This window comes from Trematomus bernacchii, unplaced genomic scaffold, assembly GCF_902827165.1.
Source record: "Trematomus bernacchii unplaced genomic scaffold, fTreBer1.1, whole genome shotgun sequence".
Lineage (NCBI taxonomy): Eukaryota > Metazoa > Chordata > Actinopteri > Perciformes > Nototheniidae > Trematomus > Trematomus bernacchii.
This window is the reverse complement of record NW_022988007.1, coordinates 1,894,425-1,914,246: the sequence shown is the minus strand read 5'-3', so window position 1 is coordinate 1,914,246 and position 19,822 is coordinate 1,894,425. Positions and strand designations below refer to the sequence as shown.

Below are 19,822 nucleotides of genomic sequence, written 5' to 3'. Positions count from 1 at the left end.
GAAAAGGACAGTAAAATAGCGGTATGCAACGTGTGTGTGAAGCAGAAATCCTGCAGCTCCACCCGCTGTGACGGACCGGTGAGCTGCATGAGATACTGACAGGCTGTCAGGAGAGAGAGAGAGGGGGAGAGAGGAGAGAGAGAGAGAGGGGGAGAGAGGAAAAGAGAGCGCTTCTCCGCTCATTTCTCCCGTGGTATTATCCCAAGTTAATGTAAACTTGAATAATGTACTTCATTTGAATGTAATAATTAAGTTGGTTGTTGTTTGTGGAAGCGCCAGTGAATGAGGCTCCCCCCGCCCTCCTGTAGACAGTTCACGAGCGTCGAGCTCTTCAGGCGCACTGAACAGCTGTTTGTGTGCTTTGGGGATGGTGTGGCCGGTAAAGCTCTGTCCAAGAAACGCCTGAGAGGATGGCTCTGCGAGTGCATTTCACATGCCTATGGACAGGCGGGGAGAGCCTTCCCCACTGGGGTCCATGCACACTCTACACGTGGTATGGCTGTATCAACAGCCTTGTTCAACGGCGTGAGTGTGGAGGACATATGCACGGCGGTGTCTTGGTCTACGCCAGGCCCCTTCATAAGGTTTTATCTGTTGGACATGTCTGGCTCCTTCTCATCGTCTGTGCTTGCTGGGGCAACACAGGACTGGTGAGGGGGTGTGTGAGTGTGCTCTACCCAGCCAAGTAAGCTGCGGCCCCGACTTCTCCATGGTCTCAACCGGATGAGAGGATGTTGGGGTGCAGTGGCTGTTAACCAAAGGCCGGTCAGGGGCAGTGTGATGGGTTGATGTTGTTGAACGACAGGGCGTTTATCCATCAGGGCTCCACCCACTGTACCCATAGAGTCCAGTAGAGGGCGGAGCCTGTGTAAGATATAACGGGGGGTTACGTATTGTAACCCTAGTTATATAAGCACAGGCGGAGCCCTCTACCTGGGGGCCCTGTCTTTAATGCTGCTCGCTGAAGAGGGTGTTGGATGACAGTCAGGAGGCGTGGCCGCCTTATATACTGTGGGCCTGTGTGCGCATTCAGGTATGCTCGCCCCGATTGGCCGGCTATGTTTATGTATCTCAGTAGGTGAATACTCGCATAGCATGGTTGAGAGTAGTACCCATAGAGTCCAGTAGAGGGCGGAGCCTGTGCTTATATAACTGGGGTTACAATACGTAACCCCCCCGTTTTGTGACAGTCGCTCCAATTTAGATGGAAAAAAGGCTAAATGCTACACAAAGATACAATAACAAAGAATGTAATTAAACATAAGGAGTTAAAGGAAGGTATCTACCATAAGTGGGTCAGTATCTGGGTTGCGGTCCAATAGTCCATTTAGCTTAGGAACCTTCCTAACCAAGTGAAATGACCCGGAAGTCCCTCAGTGGCAGCCATGATAAGTGCCGTTCCAATTCTCTAGATCAGGGGTGGGCAATTATTTTTTCCATGGGGCCACATGAGAAACTGAAAATATTGTGGAGGGCCGGGCCAAAAGGCTGAACTCAATTCTGCATAATATTAATTGTATTTCTTTATAAAAAGCAGTAAATAGCATTGTTTTGACAAGCTGGTAAGAGTATATGTTATAGTTAAGCAATGAAAAAGTGAGGTTGCCTTACAAAAAAATGTCATTTATTAAATCAAATTTCCCAAAACAATGGTAAACAAAATGAACGTTTTTCACCATTTGTGACTCATATTAGTGAACATTTTCAGTCACATTCACTCAAACACATTTTGAGTTTCATTTACTGTTGGAAAGAGGTTCTTAGCATTCTAAAGACATCACAATATTGTCTTTGTACTCCAAATATTAAGCAAGATACATCATATTGAACTGTCACTAAACATCACTGAACTGTGATTTTGAGAAAAAGGCTTCCAAAGAAAGTGTCCCAGTTCACTGCTAGTTGGTGCCTTTACATGCCAACATTTGTAGTCTAACCACCTCATTTGGTGTTTTTAAGTTCTCTTTTCTTGTTCAGTGAGAGAAATCTAGTCTCTGCTGGGCTTTAACGAGTGCATCAAAGTCAGGTTGAATGTCTGAGGTGGAGATGCGAAGCACAGCTGACAGATGATCATCAGTGAGAGAGGATCTATACCTGGATTTCGTAAACTTCATAATTGAAAATGTTTGTTCACATATGTATGCGTGTCCATGCACTTGTTTACCTCCGTGAACAGATCGCTCCCTGTCGTCGTCCCTTTCATCGACCGCATTGCTGCCAGCTCCTCCGTAATCTTGAAGTCCGGTGTTATCCCGCGGACGAATACGAGTAACTGGGCTGTGTCGCGGACATCACAGCTCTCGTCCAAAGCCAAGGAGAAAAAGTCGTAACTTGCCACTTCACGTTGCAGCTGAAGCTCCAGATTCCCCGCAATGTCCTCGATCCTTCTAGTCACGGTTCGCCTGGACAGCGGGACTTGCTCAAATGCGGCTTTTTTTTCAGGGCATATTAGTGCTGCAGAGTCCACCAAGCACTCTTTGACAAACTCCCCCTCCGAGAACGGCTTACTGTTTTTAGCAATTTTGTGGGATATCACAAAGCTGGTCATGGTTGCTGCATCACTGGATGTGTGAAGCTTGGTAAAAAAGCCTTGCTGCTTTTGCAGCTTAGCTAGCAAAGCTTCCGATGTCCGCGCCCTTTCAGCGTCAGTCAAGTTTTTATATTTCTCCGCGTGTTTCGTCTCGTAATGTCGACTCACATTGTACTCCTTAAACACGGCGATCTGCTCCCCGCAAACTAACCACACGGTTTTACCTCCGACTTCAGTAAATAAATACTTAGCAGTCCAATTTTTGTTGAAAACCCTGCATTCAGCATCTACCTTTCTTTTTTTAGCGGACATTTTTTTGAGGGCTAAAGTCGTCTTGTGACAAGGATCCAATAATGTGCACGTCTTGATATACGTATTGCGTCATTATGCACGTGAATAAAAAACAACTTCAAAATAAAAGCAATGCAGCTTTAGTCCATGTATGAGGTAAAGTTAGAAAATATGTTTATTTTGTAATTTCCAATTAGCCTTACACGGGCCGGTCAGAGTCAACCAAAGGGCCGTATGTGGCCCGGGGGCCGTACGATGCCCAGGTCTGCTCTAGATGATAGGAAAGGAGGTTTCAAACTTCCTTTATAACCTCCTTTAGCTTAGGGACCACTAGACCTCCCTTTACGAAAGGAGAGGAGAAAATGCTGCCCCACAATGCCTTGCGGCCGCCGCATTTGCCGACACAACAGTCGGCCGTTCACGGAAACAACCGATTATGAACGAGAAATGATATCATGAAAGTTACGGTGCTTATTAAGCATTTTAAAACGTATGTGGTAAGTTGCCAAAGTGCTTTGTTTTGAACGTTCATCAGTATTATAATCAAAAAAAGAAATATGAACGTTAGTTTTTACTGAAATGATCAAATAAAGTCAACATTTCACAGTCTTTACTGAGCTGTGTGGGGTTTGTTCAACTTTTAAAAGATGTTTGAATGGTGATATACACAGTGATAGATGTTAAGGACTAACGTTTATAATAAATACAGTATTTATTTTAAGATCTTTTCATACAATCATACGTATTGGGATCATTTGTATTAATGTGGACCGGAGGGAGAGGGTGACGAGCATAAGTTTCACTTTCCTTTTTTATTTCAATTCCAACTTTGGTCATGAAGAATATGTTTCTCTGTTGTCCCCGTTCATAAAGCATAAAGCAACAGCATCAGAGCACGGTGCAGAGTCTCTAGATGAGTTTACAGTAGTCCCTCGTTCTTATTAAACATCCATGTTGTAGTCCGCTGTATAGAAAACTGTAGTTTCCATAGTTTCCCCACAGCAGCAGGCGCACATTTATGACGTCCGCTGGCGCATCATAAACACGTCGGATAGTGAAAGTGCAGTCGGATTCTCAAAGCACCGCAGTCTCTTCTCCTGGGTTGCATTCGAATAGTCCATTTAGCTTAGGAACCTTCCTAACGGAGTGAAATGACCCGGAAGTCCCTCAGTGGCAGCCATGATAAGTGCCGTTCGAATTCTCTAAATTAAAAGGAAAGGAGGTTTCAAACTTCCTTTATAACCTCCTTTAGCCTAGGAACCACTGGACCTCCCTAACCGAAAGGAGAGGAGAAAATGCTGCCCCACAATGCCTTGCGGCCGCAGCATTTGCCGTCACACAACAGTCGGCCGTTCACGGAAACAACCGATTATGAACGAGAAATGATATCATGAAAGTTACGGTGCTTATTAAGCATTTTAAAAACGTATGTGGTAAGTTGCCAAAGTGCTTTGTTTTGAACGTTCATCAGTATTATAATCAAAAAGAGAAATATGAACGTTAGTTTTTACTGAAATGATCAAATAAAGTCAACATTTCACAGTCTTTACTGAGCTGTGTGGGGTTTGTTCAACTTTTAAAAGATGTTTGAATGGTGATATACACAGTGATAGATGTTAAGGACTAACGTTTATAATAAATACATTTGTATTGATTTTAAGATCTTTTCATACAATCATATGTATTGGGATCATTTGTATTAATGTGGACCGGAGGGAGAGGGTGACGAGCATAAGTTTCACTTTCCTTTTTTATTTCAATTCCAACTTTGGTCATGAAGAATATGTTTCTCTGTTGTCCCCGTTCATAAAGCATAAAACAACAGCATCAGAGCACGGTGCAGAGTCTCTAGATGAGTTTACAGTAGTCCCTCGTTCTTATTAAACATCCATGTTGTAGTCCGCTGTATAGAAAACTGTAGTTTCCATAGTTTCCCCACAGCAGCAGGCGCACATTTATGACCTCCGCTGGCGCATCATAAACACGTCGGATAGTGAAAGTGCAGTCGGATTCTCTAAAGTGCCGCAGTCTCTTCTCCTAAATCCTTTTGAATTCTCCTATCCACTATCCCTTAACCCCATGACGTTTCACTCCGAGGTCAAGGAATAGACGATAGGGTTAGAACTTAGGAGCTGTTTTTTTGGAGTATTCGAACGCAACCCTAAATCCTTTTGAATTCTCCTATCCACTATCCCTTAACCCCGTGACGTTTCACACAGAGGTCAAGGGATAGACGATAGGGTTAGAATTTAGGAGCTGATTTTTGGACTATTGGACCGCAACCCTGGTGTCAGTTTCAGTCCTCTACACACACACTTGTCTCGTGAACATACTGTAGATAATAGTAATGTGTTACTGAAGTAAGCATCCAGCACTGACACAAGAACCCACTTCCTATGCAGGGGAATGCTCTAAATCTCACTTCTAAACATGCTTTATGTTGTTGTCTAGTCCATATAAAACGTAATTTGCATATTTGAGCGGGGGTTGTGTGCACTTTAGAGAGGTTGGTAGGTTCATTTGCATCCCAAAAAATATATTCCAATATTTCAAAAAATGTAAATCTATTTCTTTGAGCTCCTCGGCAAAAGAACCCCCAGCTTGGCTCAACTAGTAGCACATCGTTGATGTGTGTGTGTAGTAAGAAATATACGTTTTAGGCTAATTGGGCTTATTTATGAAAAGGGAAGAGATTAGCTTTACAATAGATTTCTCTCTGAGAGGATGCACATGTTATATTGTGCTTTGTTATTCTACATTCTGGTTATGCATTTTGCCAACCATTGAATCACATCCTGTTGTGTGTTGTCAGCACTTTTGCTGCATTCACATGGTTATGAAGCTGATTCCACGGGGTATAAATAAACACATGATTCCATAGAGAGTAATGAGCTTTTGCAGTCTACAGGCTCAATTATAAACACTTACCCCCTCACACCTCCATTTTAATAGTGTGAAGCCCGAGGAGACGTGGAGTAGAATTCCAACCAGGATGATGAAAGAGAATCTAATGAATCAAAACCAATCCTATTAGTTCCAGCCCACATCTCCATACTGCGCTCCTTTTCTGCACAACAATCCACCGCATGATTTCACACAAGCTGGGGGACGGGGGTTTCAGCAGGGTGGGACAGGGGATCTGGAACCTTTCAACCTGGGGGGACTTGTTGCCTGTAATTGACCGCATGATTACCGCAAAACAGGATCTTAGCCCTGCAGAATGTGGCCCTGAGAAATATCCGATTCAAGTGAACAGACACTGAGTGAGAGCTTCAGCGAGCCTTCCCCTACTTTACAAAGTATTTACACCCTTGCAACAAATGCATCATTTTGAGCAGTGTTGTCAAGTAACTGAGTACATTTTCTTAGTACTGTACTGTACTTAAGTACAATTTGGAGGTACTTGTACCTTACTCCATTTTCCATTTTATGCTACTTTGTACTTCTACTCCATTACAATTCAGAGGTAAATATTGTACTTTTACACCGCTACATGTGGTACCTTTAGTTACGTTGCAGATATAGATGAATGATAAACAATATGATCAAACTTAAATCAGATTTTAGGAGTAAATTCAGAAACTATACCCAGCAGTAAAGTAAGTAATTCAAACTAGCTGCACCTTTACCAGCTTTGATATACACATCAATGATTATAATTACAACATTTAATATATATGATTGTGAAATGGACCGATCTGCATGACTACTTTTACTTTTGATACTTTAAGTATATTTAGATGACATAACTTAATACTTTAACTTGAGTAACATTTAGAATGCAGGACTTTTACGTGTAATGGAGTATTCCTACACTCTGGTACTTCTACTTTTACTGAAGCACCACATCTCAGTACCTCTCCCACCTCTAACTTTGAGGGCATTCACATACACTTAAACTGCTAGGGTCACAATGCAAAGGATATGAAAACTAGTGTTCTTGAAGCCTGAAAACTGAAGGTCTCAGAGACCTCCTCTCGTTCTCACACACTCTTCCTCTTCCTCACCCTTTAAAGCGTTCTCTCTCTCCCCCATCTCCCTCTTTCCTTTCCTCATTTTAATTTTTGCTAAACTCTGTCTCTGGGGAGTGGGAAAATGAGCAGAACAAAGCATGTGGGGGTTTGAGGATCATTTGGAACTGGGAGACAGAGTCTTTGTGGAGCAGCCAGCTGGACATATAAAGAGATGGGGGCGGGCGAGAGGGAGAAAAGGGGGAGCAAAGCAAGGGCAAAGAGGAGTGAGCAGAAAGCTCCTCTCCTCCTCTCCTCCTCTCCTCCTCTCCTCCTCTCCTCCTCTCCTCCTCTCCTCTTCTCCTGCATTCAGATGCATTCAAGCAGAACTCCTGCTTGCTGTTCACATCCTCAGGCATCTCCCCCTGTCTGTGATATGGATACCCTCACCGCCCCACCAAGCTCCCAAAACACTGAATATCCATAGAGACTCCGGGCAAAGCTGATGCATTTATCCCAAAAGAATGTGTTTCAGTTCAGTCTGTTTAATCAAGCAAAGGGCAATGTTTGCAATCCTTTCAAAACATTTGGAAAATAAAACTTCACGAGTGCTCCTTGGGTTAAAACTTAAAGTGAAGGAGTTCATTTTAAATCCTTATTAGAATGGATTAAGTAAAGGTTTACAGCCAGCAAGTGGATGTTTGGCAGCCCTGCAGCCACAGGCTCACTGGCTGGGGGTCTGGCTGTGAAAGGCTCTCTGATGGAATGGGGAAATGAACCGGGGCCTCGTCGCCCCAGCAACAAACTATGCCGTTTGAGGGCCAAGAGTTTTTTCTCAGCGCTGCCTGGTCGCCTCTATTATGCACTTTTGTGTAAAGCCGGGGCATGCTATCATTGCAACACACACCGGGGGGGGCACAATCCTTAATCTGAGCTCCTGGTGTTGCCTTGGCCTTCCCCCCCCCCCCGCCTCCCTCAGGAGAGCACTCTGCAGCTCTGTCTCTCGGTTGGACAGTGATTGGAGAGGAGAGGTCAGGTCACTCACCAGCAGCCCTCTGCTGCTCCGACATGACTCCCCATCGAGGGCCAGGCTCGGCCCACTGGGGGGGGGGGGGGCTCATTCTGACAGAGTTGAAGACATGATTGAATATCAGGCAGGCTTAGGAAAGGAATAGCTACACTGATCAAAGAAGATGTTGAACATGGGTGGCCGGAGAGATCCACAGAGCATGCTGCGATCCTATTGGCTCCAACCAGCCCGCGTTTTAATATTTTAGGTTTTGGATAAACCTTAAAGTACATTTTGGCACAGGAGAGCAACACCAACAATATGACATTATGCTCATAAACCATTTGATGAAGAGTTAATAGCTTTCTATCGGGGGGTTACCTTGGTTGCTGATTGGCTAATGGTTACACAAGCCAAAACATTGTTATGACATCATAGAGTAGCCAACATCTGATCAGCTCATTTTCAGACAGGTTGTTATATAAATGGATCAGGACAAAAAGAGAGAGAATCTTTGTTCCTGAAGCTTTCAGAGTCTCTTTCCACAGAGGGGACACATGATGATGTAGAAGAGACATGAAGAAGAGGGGACACATGATGATGTAGAAGAGACATGAAGAAGAGGGGACACATGATGATGTAGAAGAGACATGAAGAAGAGGGGACACATGATGATGTAGAAGAGACATGAAGAAGAGGGGACACATGTTGATGTAGAGGAGACATGAAGAAGAGGGGACACATGTTGATGAAGAAGAGACATGAAGAAGAGGGGACACATGTTGATGTAGAGGAGACATGAAGAAGAGGGGACACATGTTGATGTAGAAGAGACATGAAGAAGAGGGGACACATGTTGATGTAGAAGAGACATGAAGAAGAGGGGACACATGTTGATGTAGAAGAGACATGAAGAAGAGGGGACACATGTTGATGTAGAAGAGACATGAAGAAGAGGGGACACATGTTGGTGTAGAAGAGACATGAAGAAGAGGGGACACATGTTGATGTAGAAGAGACATGAAGAAGAGGGGACACATGTTGATGTTGAAGAGACATGAAGAAGAGGGGACACATGTTGATGTAGAAGAGACATGAAGAAGAGGGGACACATGTTGATGTAGAAGAGACATGAAGAAGAGGGGACACATGTTGATGTAGAAGAGACATGAAGAAGAGGGGACACATGTTGATGTAGAAGAGACATGAAGAAGAGGGGACACATGTTGATGTAGAAGAGACATGAAGAAGAGGGGACACATGTTGATGTGGAAGAGACATGAAGAAGAGGGGACACATGTTGATGTAGAAGAGACATGAAGAAGAGGGGACACATGTTGATGTGGAAGAGACATGAAGAAGAGGGGACACATGTTGATGTGGAAGAGACATGTGTCCCCTCTGTGTAAAGAGAGAGTCTCTTTACACAGAGGGGACACATGTTGATGTAGAAGAGACATACAAAAGTGGATTTTGCATAATAGGTCCCCTTTAAAAGGTCTGTTGCAGACCGACTGCAGTTAAGAATGAATAAGTTGCATTTCAAATCATCAGCTCTGTTAGACCCATTTATTTGATATGGTGAAAATAAATTCATAAATGAATTGGATGCTGTTCAGTCCATATTTATAACTGATCAAGGAACTGTTTCAAATCATTCCTGTGCAAAGAAACAAGATTCCGTTTCAGTTAACAGCTTGTGTTAATGTCTGAGGTAACGCAGAAACACATTGTTTGTTTTATTTCTCTCATGTGATTTACGTATACACTTAAGCTGTAAACCCTTAAACTAGGAGGACTTAAGTTTGGGCTCCAGTTTCGGTTTAAGCTCATTTAAGTTACTATAAATGATTGGTACACTTTGTTGATGTTACCACTAACAGGTTGAAGTGTTGGAATTTAAAGTGTGTTTTACTAAATTTTAGTAAAGACGATTATATCACTTATCTTCCCTTATTGATTTTTTTTTATTGTTGATAAAGTGTGTTTTGTTTGACTCCAAAACAATCTATTGAAACAAAAGAAGACATGTTGCCAAACTGTAACCATGGTGATATGCAAGTATCACATGTAATGAGACCTTCAAAAGAGCCCTGTATTTATATTGTGATCTGCACTCCTTTTTTAACCTTTTGATGTTAACTATGGGGAACTGTTGCAGCTGCCTACAGAAATACACTTTTTTATAATCAGTCTTGCACTGAAAAAAGTGATCAGTTGACTTAAATGTGTTATGTCAAGAGATTCCACATCATCTTTTTTAGGTTGGTTTAGCAGTAATATTACGTTTAAATAAAAATATATTAGGTTCAACTTTATATTATTGCTTTCAACTAACCAATTAAATGATGTGTAATCTGTTGACATAATACATTTACACTTAATTAAAGTCAACGTTTCAGTTTTTTCAGTGTGTAAAGGTATTCTTAATTTCCAGAATGTTATTTCACATCCTCAGTGAAAATGTTTGTTTGGTTTTTGATTACAGGCTGATAAATGGCCGTCTAAGTCAGAGTGTAATCTCAGTGCACTCTGTGTTTGGAGAATGAAGCAGAACATTGGGACAGGTTGTCCTGGGGTTCTGTGTTCTCGTTCTGGGCGAGCCAAGATGATGTATGAGCTCATACTGTGCAGACAGGCAGCTACAAATTTGCTTGGCGAGTTGACTGGTGGGCGGCTGGGTAGTGAGTGTGTGTGGGGGGGCTTGAGTTGTCACATTAAAGCAACGCAGTCAAAGAAAGAGAAGCCTTTGTACCCATTTTGTCTTTTTTGAGGCAAAAAAAACATTCCTCTGTTGGAATAATTAACATCTGAGCATGTGAACGAAAAGTTTGACTTCGCGCAACAACGAGAAATGTCCGATTTCTCGAAAATGAAAATACTTTCTACACATGGTGCTTTTCAACCCCTGTGTGTTGATTGGGTCAAATTGACCCGTTTTTACAAAATATTATACAAGAATAATTTAATCCTGAAACTTCATGGCCTTTTCTCTGTACAGAAAATGTAAAAAACAAATATTAATAAGCATGCTACACATTAAGTAAGGGATAATGTGCAGCGACGCGGTCATTATGGGTAAAAGAACACCGACAGGCAGATCAGGAGCCCGACGCGAAGCTCCTGATCTGCCTGTCGGTGTTCTTTTACCCATAATGACCGCGTCGCTGCACATTATCCCTTACTTATTACTGGACGAATGACGCTTCCATTGTTAAATGTGGTCTAGCAGAGAGTATTTGCAAACAATACTAATATATCTTATTTGTATTGTTCGGAATTGAAATACAGACAAAACATGTTATGGATTGGGTTTGTCATTTTTCTAATTTCTGTATTGCTTTTAAAAGCCCAATAAAGTCCCATGTTATCACCCGAACAGAACTAAAGGGTCCAAAAGGTGAACATCATATCAGGGTTCAAATAATGTTTCCTTATTTAGCGAGGGATCAAAGCAGAGGTTTATTATTGAACGAATGCAATGTTCAATCAAAAACAGATCTTCTGCATTTTGATCATTACATAGACATTTGATTAATGGCAGTGATGTGACTAGGGAGAACAGGCCCCTCTGTGTTACCTCCCCTTTATTTCAACCTCATCTCTCCCCCCCCCCCCCCCCTCCTCAGACTGAGCCTTGTTGTCGCCCCTCTTTATCCCATGCAGAATGAATGGCACAGATGTTGTTGGACAAGACAGTACCCCTCGGTCCCCTTTCCCTCACTCCTCGCTCAGCATGAGGTCTGGAACTTGTTTTTTGATCATTGTTTCCCCCCCACCTTCTCCCTCCGCGGGAGGAAAAAAAGAGCCAAAGAGGAGGGAGATGGAGAGACTAGGAGCAGCCAAATTAGAGAGGGAGGGTGAGGAGCACACAGCCATGATTCAGGAATATGAAGAAAACAGTGTTTCATATCTCCAGATAACAAGTGTGTGTAGGTCAGGTCACACGCTGGATGCTAGCGGTCCAGGAGTTCAGAGTTCCAGTATGGACGGTTCAGTGGAGCTGCAGTAGGGTTCTGGTCCTGCAGACAGGAAGTGAGGACTGAAGATGCGGGTTGGTGCGTGGCTCTTCCTGGTGTCCTGGATCTACACCTGCTCAGAGTCCTCTCACAGGTGCATGGGCCAAGACTTGTGTCCATCCGAGTCGGGACAGGACAGAGGGTCAAAGAGCCGGGTCAGGGAGCACGCTGGTCCCGGGGCGGGACACCAGCACCCCCCCCACAGGAGCCGGCCACACCGCAGGAAAGGTGAGCCAATCACTGGACTTTAGACTGGAGACATTCTGATGCTAGCTGTGGAGATATAGTGTTGTTTTGCATGGCTGTGCATTGAAGTGAAAATCATCAGCTAAAATCAGCTGACACATTTTGTAATTTTAACATTTTAGAATTGGTCTTGAAATATAACATCCTCATCATTAAGTGTTGCATGCCACAGGTCTTAACAAAATAAAAAAAACAATGCCTTTTTCCCCCTTGAAAACATTTATTTATATTTTCCCCTTTTTTGATGTGATCCAAGATGCAGAAAAGTATTGAAATAGTCTGCACTCTGTCACAAACTGAGAATTGGATGATACATGTCAGATGGTTTATGAACACACAGCCATTCACATAGAAACACATGTCAAAATGCTAGACCCCTGAGGGGTAAAACAGTCAGTTAAACAGACTTTGAATGTATTGATGTGATTTGACATGTGGGAGGGGGAGTGCTGTGTAAAAGGGACTGTCACACTTCATCACAGAACATATACTCATTGTGTAAACTATATTTTAGTCCTAAGATCCTGAACAGAGCTAATGCGCCAACACATTTCTTCAAAACGTCATCCCTTAAAAATCCTCTACAAGCTAATATGATATAAGTAGGAAAGGTGAGGAAGTATCATCAGGAGATTTCTGAGCTGTTGTAAAGAGATAACCCTACATGAGGGTTCAAGTATATACAGTATTTTACGACATATATAAATTGTGTAATAGATTTAATAATTTGTCCAAATATTTAAATGTAATTTTGGTTTTGATGCCATAGTGTAAATATCTGCTTTAAGCTGCTATGGGAGACATAAACATGCTCTGTGTGTTAACTACTCCTTTATATCACATTCATTTCAAATGACAATGCAACCCTGAACTCTGTTCCATAGATGTGATCCATTGCACAGATGAAGATTCAACTCATTGATCAAAATGTTGAAATGTAAAAGTAATGGAATGGGTGTCTGAAAAAAGAGTATTGCACACATAAGGATAAACATTCAGCTCAGTCTTTACTTATTTAAATTATCTAGAGTTAATAAGAAAAGCGTTTTTGTTTAAACTAGCTTAAAGCGGTCATTCATGTTGACAGCAATTGTTGATTCCTTCACAAACACACTTGAATTACACTCTGAATTTACTCTGAAGTCACTTTTGATCACATTCCTCTATGTAGCTGACACTTTCTTTCTTCTCCTCGCTCCATCCCGCCCTCCACGCCCGCTCCAATCCTCCTCCTGACCTTTGGTCCACAGTCTGAAAGGGGCTCCTTCCCTCGGTGCTTCTGTGCTCAGCACCATTCCCAGGGGCTGTGTTGAGCCGGGACTCATCCTTCATCCTCTCTAAAGCTTTTGTTGCACACTGAAAGCTGGCCGATGCCGGGGCCATCAAACCCGAGTTGTTGGATCAATATAAACATCCATCACTTAGCCCAGGCCTTTCTGAGCCGCACAATGAACAGCTCACTAAACAATACTTCACTTATGTGAGTCTTTGGAAGGAATGAACTAGCGGTGCTTCACTTATTTCTGGGTTGCACTTGTTTTACTGCGAAATAACTTGAAAGTAACTCAGTTTTCTGTCCTTCCCAGAGTTACAGTAAATGTCAGCAAAGTTACCATAAAAACATTACTTTTTTTATTTTAACAGTAAGTATAACACCTCTACTTCCTTTCTGAATTGCATTGTGGGGACAAAAGTATACACACACAATCTAGTATTTTTTGAGTATAGGCCTACCCATTTTACACTGTAAACATACATGATGACTGTTTTAGTTAAGTCCAGAATATATTTGTAATTGAGACACAAAGTCAGTATTTGAAGTTCTGGTTAATTCCGTTACAGAGATTTCCAGAACCACTATGACCGGCCTGCATTCAACTGAGATACTTTGGGGACTCATTTCATGCAGGAGAGATAGTTTCCTTCCATTGTTCATAGACTTGGGAGACTGTGTACTTCCTGTTTCCTAGCAGTTTGGACAGACTCAAAATAAAAAACAACAATGGAATGTGGCTCGTGTTTAGACAGAAGAAAGTGGATTAATCCATTAAAGCAATTCGTTTTTTATTTGATATCCGTGAAAAGCACAACAAAATATTTGACGCACACTCACTTATGCTGCATTCTGAGCAACATTATCATTACAGTTTCAAGTGAGGAACAGTCATCTGGGTCAGAGACAGTTATATTCACTTTCATTAAATCAAATATTATGTATATCCCCAAAAACATTTAAAATAGAAGATGTTTGTACAGATCTAACAACAGATAGATGGATGAGTGGATAATACAGTGATCTACATGGCGGCGGAATAGCATCATGGGTTTTATTTTGAAAACCCTCTGACCGGAAGCTGCAGTCGGTGCAGTCGCAGTATGAAACGAAGTTGACGCTGATATTCATTATAGGGCGCTCATTTACAAGTATAGTTGGGAGTTTAATTTACATATTTGTAAAGTTAAAAACAACGGAAAATATGGATTTGTTGATTTAAATGGACTTCCGGTTACTCGGCAGTTACAGATATTAATAAAGTGATCTGTGACTTCGCTCCTCATGATGACCTCAGCTGTTCTCATGAGAGTTTTGGCAGCAGTTTTCGCACTCATTCAGTCAGGTACGTGACTTTGAGTTTTGGGATCATTCACGTGTTTATTAGTTTAAAACAGTGTGACAGATCCTACAGAATAAAAGCCTTTCACTGGGTTTACAATGTGCTGTTAACCGTGGAGATTCTGATGGTCCTTCATCATTAGGGAACAATTGTAAACACACTTATTCTTATCTATCCAATTATAAACACTGTAAGAAGAACTCATAGAATCGTAGAAGGTGTCACACTGATTGCAAATACAGTTACATCTAAATTAGTTTTTCAATGTGTAATTTGCCCAAAAAATTAAAACGTGGGTCAACTTGAAAGCCATTCAAACACTTATAATTAAACACACTCACAGTGTCTCTACAAACTGTCCAGTTAAAACATTGCGATGATTCCCTGAGCCCAAATTGAGAGATCATGTTAAAAAAAGCTAAAAGGAGTGCACTAAGCCTTATTAAAAAAGTATGGCTCATGTTTGGCTGAATCTTCTTTACTTTCAAATCCACAGAGCGGGGGTGAACAGGCTGTTTTTAGCTTCCATTTGAAGATATTCCGGCTATAGTGAATACATGAGAAAACTAAAGAAATACAAAAAAAATTGTGTTAATTGTCCTCACACATTTAAAGCAATATTTGGCCATATTAGGATTATATCCAAGGTGTGAAGGAATGCATTTCCTCAGATGATTCTGTTTCCACATCTCTCTCCAGACTTTGGTTGTTTTTTCTGATCTTTCTGACCCTCCTTTATTTGGTAAGAATATGGCTGGTTGTTAATAACACACTCACAATGCAACAAGTAGTTTAAGATTTAATGAACATTTATTTGTTGTTGAGACAGGAAGCAGCTTCTGCAAAGGTTCCACCACTTCTCCCAAACCTCAGTACATTTCACATGAAGTGACGGAAGGCTCATAATAAAATGTATTTTTGTTTGGAGAAGTAGACAGTACATTTGCACTCAGAGTGTCTTTGTTCTGGTGCGGATATTGATGGGGGGGGGGGGGGGGGGGGGGTTGATGTTCCTGAGAGCTGCAGCTTCCTCTCCTGTGAGGAAGCTGATCTCCCTGCTTCCTTCAGAGTGTCATAGGAAGCTCACACAATGGCATTCCTCTGCTGTGCTGCAGACAGAGCTTGTTTGTTAGTATCCAGGGTTAACATGTTTGTGGGGGGTGTTCTGCTGCCAGTGAAAGGAGCTCAGAGGTGATGAATAGTGCAGTGCTGCAGGGTGTGGCTCCTCTGTAGGGCAGCACAGTTCCTTGTAATGTTATTGAAATCACAATATGGACATATCAGCCAAAAATAAGCCTTATTTGTTTTCACATCGTGCAGCCTTAATGTCTACACAAAAAAGAATAACATTCACATTTCATTTCTGGGGGCTGTGTTGTCTGGAACCTTGTGTTCCTGGTAGGGTCTCCCATGGCAAATTGGTCTCAGGCAAGGGGCCAGACTAAGATTGGTTCGAAGACCTCATGAAAGACGAACTAAGAAGTGAGGATACCCGGCCCGGAGGAAGCCCGGGGTCCCCTTCTGGAGCCAGGCCCAGAAGGAGGACTCGTCGGCGAGCGTCTGGTGGCCGGGCTTGCCACTGTAACACCATGCACTATAAACTGTTTACTATTATTTGCTTCTACTTTTAAATGTTCACTTACTTTTATAATGCAGCTACTTATCTTTTCTACCTCGGAGGTGTACTAATTAGATTTTTTGTTTATTAATGTTTTTATTAACTATTATTTATACATGTTATTTATAATTAATTACTGCTTGCCTCTTCATTTGATATGTTAATGAAGTCCTTTATTTCGTCTATTTGCACCGTGCTGTAACATTGTACTTTTCCTCTTGGATAAATTAAGCATTTCTGATTCTGATTCTGTGTCATCCTCAGGTTCCAGAGTTCACTCGCAGGAGTCGCCCCCCCGCATCGTGCACCACCCCTCTGACGTAGTGGTGAAGGTGGGCTACCCCGCCACGCTGTCCTGCAGGGTGGATGGAAGCCCCCCGCCCTCAATCCAGTGGCTGAGGAACGGCCAGCCTCTGGACCTGTCTACGGGGGAGGGGGGGGTGCAGCCCATCATGCTGTTGGAGGGGAGCCTGTTCTTCCTCAGCGTGAGAGGGGGGGGCCGGCGGGCTCAGTCTCATGAGGGCATCTACACCTGCGTGGCCAGGAGCAGCGCCGGGGAGGCCCTCAGCCGCAACGCATCGCTGTACATCGCAGGTAAGACCGGGGTGGGGGAGGGGGTCAAATGAACTTCTGACAGTACATTCATCAAGATGGGGTCTGAAGAGTCTCATGTTTTAATTATTAAAGTTAATACATGGCTTCACATAATGTTGAGAAACAAGCAGTAAGAATGATGTGAATTATGTTTGATTAGACTAGTTAGCAAGTTGTGTTTCTAATGTGCCACAAACATCGTCTCCCTGAGCCTCTGAACCAATGATTCTGGTTGTGCTGTAAAACATATCTGAAAGGCTTTTATATCTGAAATACAGTTAAAAAGTCAGTTAATCTGCCTGCTCTAAACACAACTGAAAAGTTGACTCTAATTAAATGTATTATGTCAACAGATTTCACATAACTGTATTAAAGTCAAAGTTTCAGGTTTTTCTGGGGTGTCATCCATTTATTAAACAGACCAACTTTTCTAAAACACAAGGAGCAACCTTCTCTGAACATTTCGCATTCTACACCGTAAACAATTACACAAATCAAATAATTGATTGAATGTCCATGCAAGATATTCCAGTGAACAATCTAGCTACTGTTAAGGCTTTTTCACCTGTCTGCCCTCAGGTCAGATCTTATCCGATGAACTGAACAGCTGTCTGGTCCAGTGGGCTTGTTGAGGGTAACAGTTTCCGCCCATTTGGAGTAGATTAAGAATGCATTATGCAGAATGTATTGTAGTCCGTAGTGACTTCAGTGTCATGGTCTAGATTTTTGTGCCTCAGATAACGTGTCCTGATCTGTGAATAAAAAACACCCTTTAGTGTTTCCATGCTCTTATTTGTCCCTTTAGTGACAGATTTAACCCAGGGTAGCTAATCTTTAAGAGCTTTTTTCTATGTTAGATGGGGGATTCATGTTGGAGACAGGTGAACTTAGCCAGGGGTTGTTTTGTGATTGCTGTGTATGCACTTTTCACATTTTCGCAACAATTTATGCATAGCTGGGAAAGTGGTGTCTGAGGTGCGTTGCAAACATTCTACTACACAGTCACGCCACAGCAGTTCAGTATCCACGGTGCGTGGTTGTACTGCATCCTTTGGGACAGATTTTCAATGGATCATCCCTGGACATCTGCAATTTAGCAAGGGACAGATACAGCTCTTATTACATTACATTACATCTTACTTGTTAGACGCTTTTATCCAAAGTGACTTACATACTCAATACTGTGGGCAATCCCCACAGGAGCAATTTGGGGTGAAGTGTCTTGCCCAGGGACACAACGACATGCTGACTGCAGTGGGGTTTGAACCTGTGCTCCCCTGATCCGAACACCAACGCACTAGTCCACTGCGCCACACACCTCTTATGTGAACTGTAATGATTTGTTCATTCAATAATGAGGTGTAGTAGTTTCATAAGTAACAGGAAGTCTGCACAGGATCATTATTTCCATGAAAAGGGGTAAAAGAGACCCGTCCCTTTTTTTTATCACTGATGCTTGTATCAATCAATGTTTATTTATATAGCCCAATATCACAAATGTTACATTTGTCTCAGTGGACTTCACAGTTTGTACAGACTATCAGTATGACAATACGACACCCTCTGTCCTTAGACCCTCACATTGTACAAGGAAAAACGTACAGAGAAAAACCCACAGTTTAAAGGAACATGGGAGAAACCTCAGGGAGAGCAACAGAGGAGGGATCCCTCTCCCAGGACGGACACACGTGCAATAGATGCTGTGTGTAAATCGAAGAGATAATACATTTACAACATAGGTAGTCCAAATGTTTGGAAATGCATGTGTCTATAATAAGAAGATGAATCCACGAGGATGTCAACAATCCTGTGGGAGCCATCAGAGAAGTAGTATGATGAGAGTCAGGCAGGACCACAGTGATAGGTTCAGCCACGACTCGAAGTCCAGGACTCAAATCCAGAACTCAGGATAGAGGATCCAGGACACAGGATCCAGGTCTCAGGACTAAGGATCCAGGACTCACGATACAGGACTGCGGATCCAGGACTCAGGATACAAATCAAATCAAATCAAATCAAATCAAGTTTTATTTATATAGCACATTTATAAACGATTTTTGGTCGAGCCAAAGTGCTGTATATAATAAAAATACTCTACAGTAAAGACATTTTACAGCAAATACAACAGCACAGTTTGTTCAGAATATCAGTATGAGAAATCGACACCCTCTGTCCTTAGACCCTCACATCGTACAAGGAAAAACTTCCGGAGAAAAACCCACAGTTTAAAGGGAAAAATGGGAGAAACCTCGGATACAGGATCCAGGACACATGATTCAGGATCCAGGACACAGGACCGCAGCAACAGGACCAGCCACGACTCAGGATCCCGGCGTAGATAGACACCAAAAAGAAATTTGGGGGAAGCTGGGTTATTGGGAACATGAGAGTACACAGGTACAGACAGACAGAAGGAAGAAGTAAGGTGTCCCCCGACAGTCTAAGCCTATAGCAGCAAAGCTAACGTGTCTACGTACATGGACTCCCTTAGGATAGGGTGAGGGAAAGGGGTAGCAAGTAAGAAATAAGGAACAGAGGTGGAGAGGCACAACATGTCTACGTACATACATGCACTCCCTTAGGATAGGTTGAGGGAAAGGGGTAGCAAGTAAGAAGTAAGGAACAGAGGTGGAGAGGCACAACATGTCTACGTACGTACATGCACTCCCTTAGGATAGGTTGAGGGAAAGGGGTAGCAAGTAAGAAGTAAGGAACAGAGGTGGAGAGGCACAACATGTCTACGTACATACATGCACTCCCTTAGGATAGGGTGAGGGAAAAGAGTAGGAACTAAGATGTGTGCGCCACATCTATACCATGAGCGCATTGCTCCTAAAAAGTTGTTTTGGCACTGACACCAATCAACAGTTGTGCGTCGACTCGGCAGGGATCAAGACACGTATATGCCTCTCCCTGCTTCCACCGTCTACACACAACCAAATTACATACC

The 19,822-nt window shown here is 42.5% G+C and overlaps 1 protein-coding gene across 3 annotated transcripts in view; it reads left to right on the top strand.

Moving 5' to 3' along the window:
* The first annotated feature begins 11,406 nt into the window (after positions 1 to 11,406).
* Positions 11,407 to 19,822, top strand: part of robo4 (roundabout, axon guidance receptor, homolog 4 (Drosophila)) — a 29,412-nt gene continuing 20,996 nt past the window's right edge. The window contains exons 1-2 of one of the 3 annotated variants that reach the window (XM_034117370.1): positions 11,407 to 12,027; positions 16,543 to 16,872. In XM_034117370.1, coding sequence (XP_033973261.1) covers positions 11,829 to 12,027; positions 16,543 to 16,872 — 529 coding nt within the window. In that variant the 5' untranslated portion in view covers positions 11,407 to 11,828. Of the gene's footprint in view, positions 12,028 to 14,433; positions 14,664 to 16,087; positions 16,242 to 16,542; positions 16,873 to 19,822 lie in introns of those variants that run through there. The other 2 variants (XM_034117372.1, XM_034117371.1) reach the window with 2 other exon arrangements.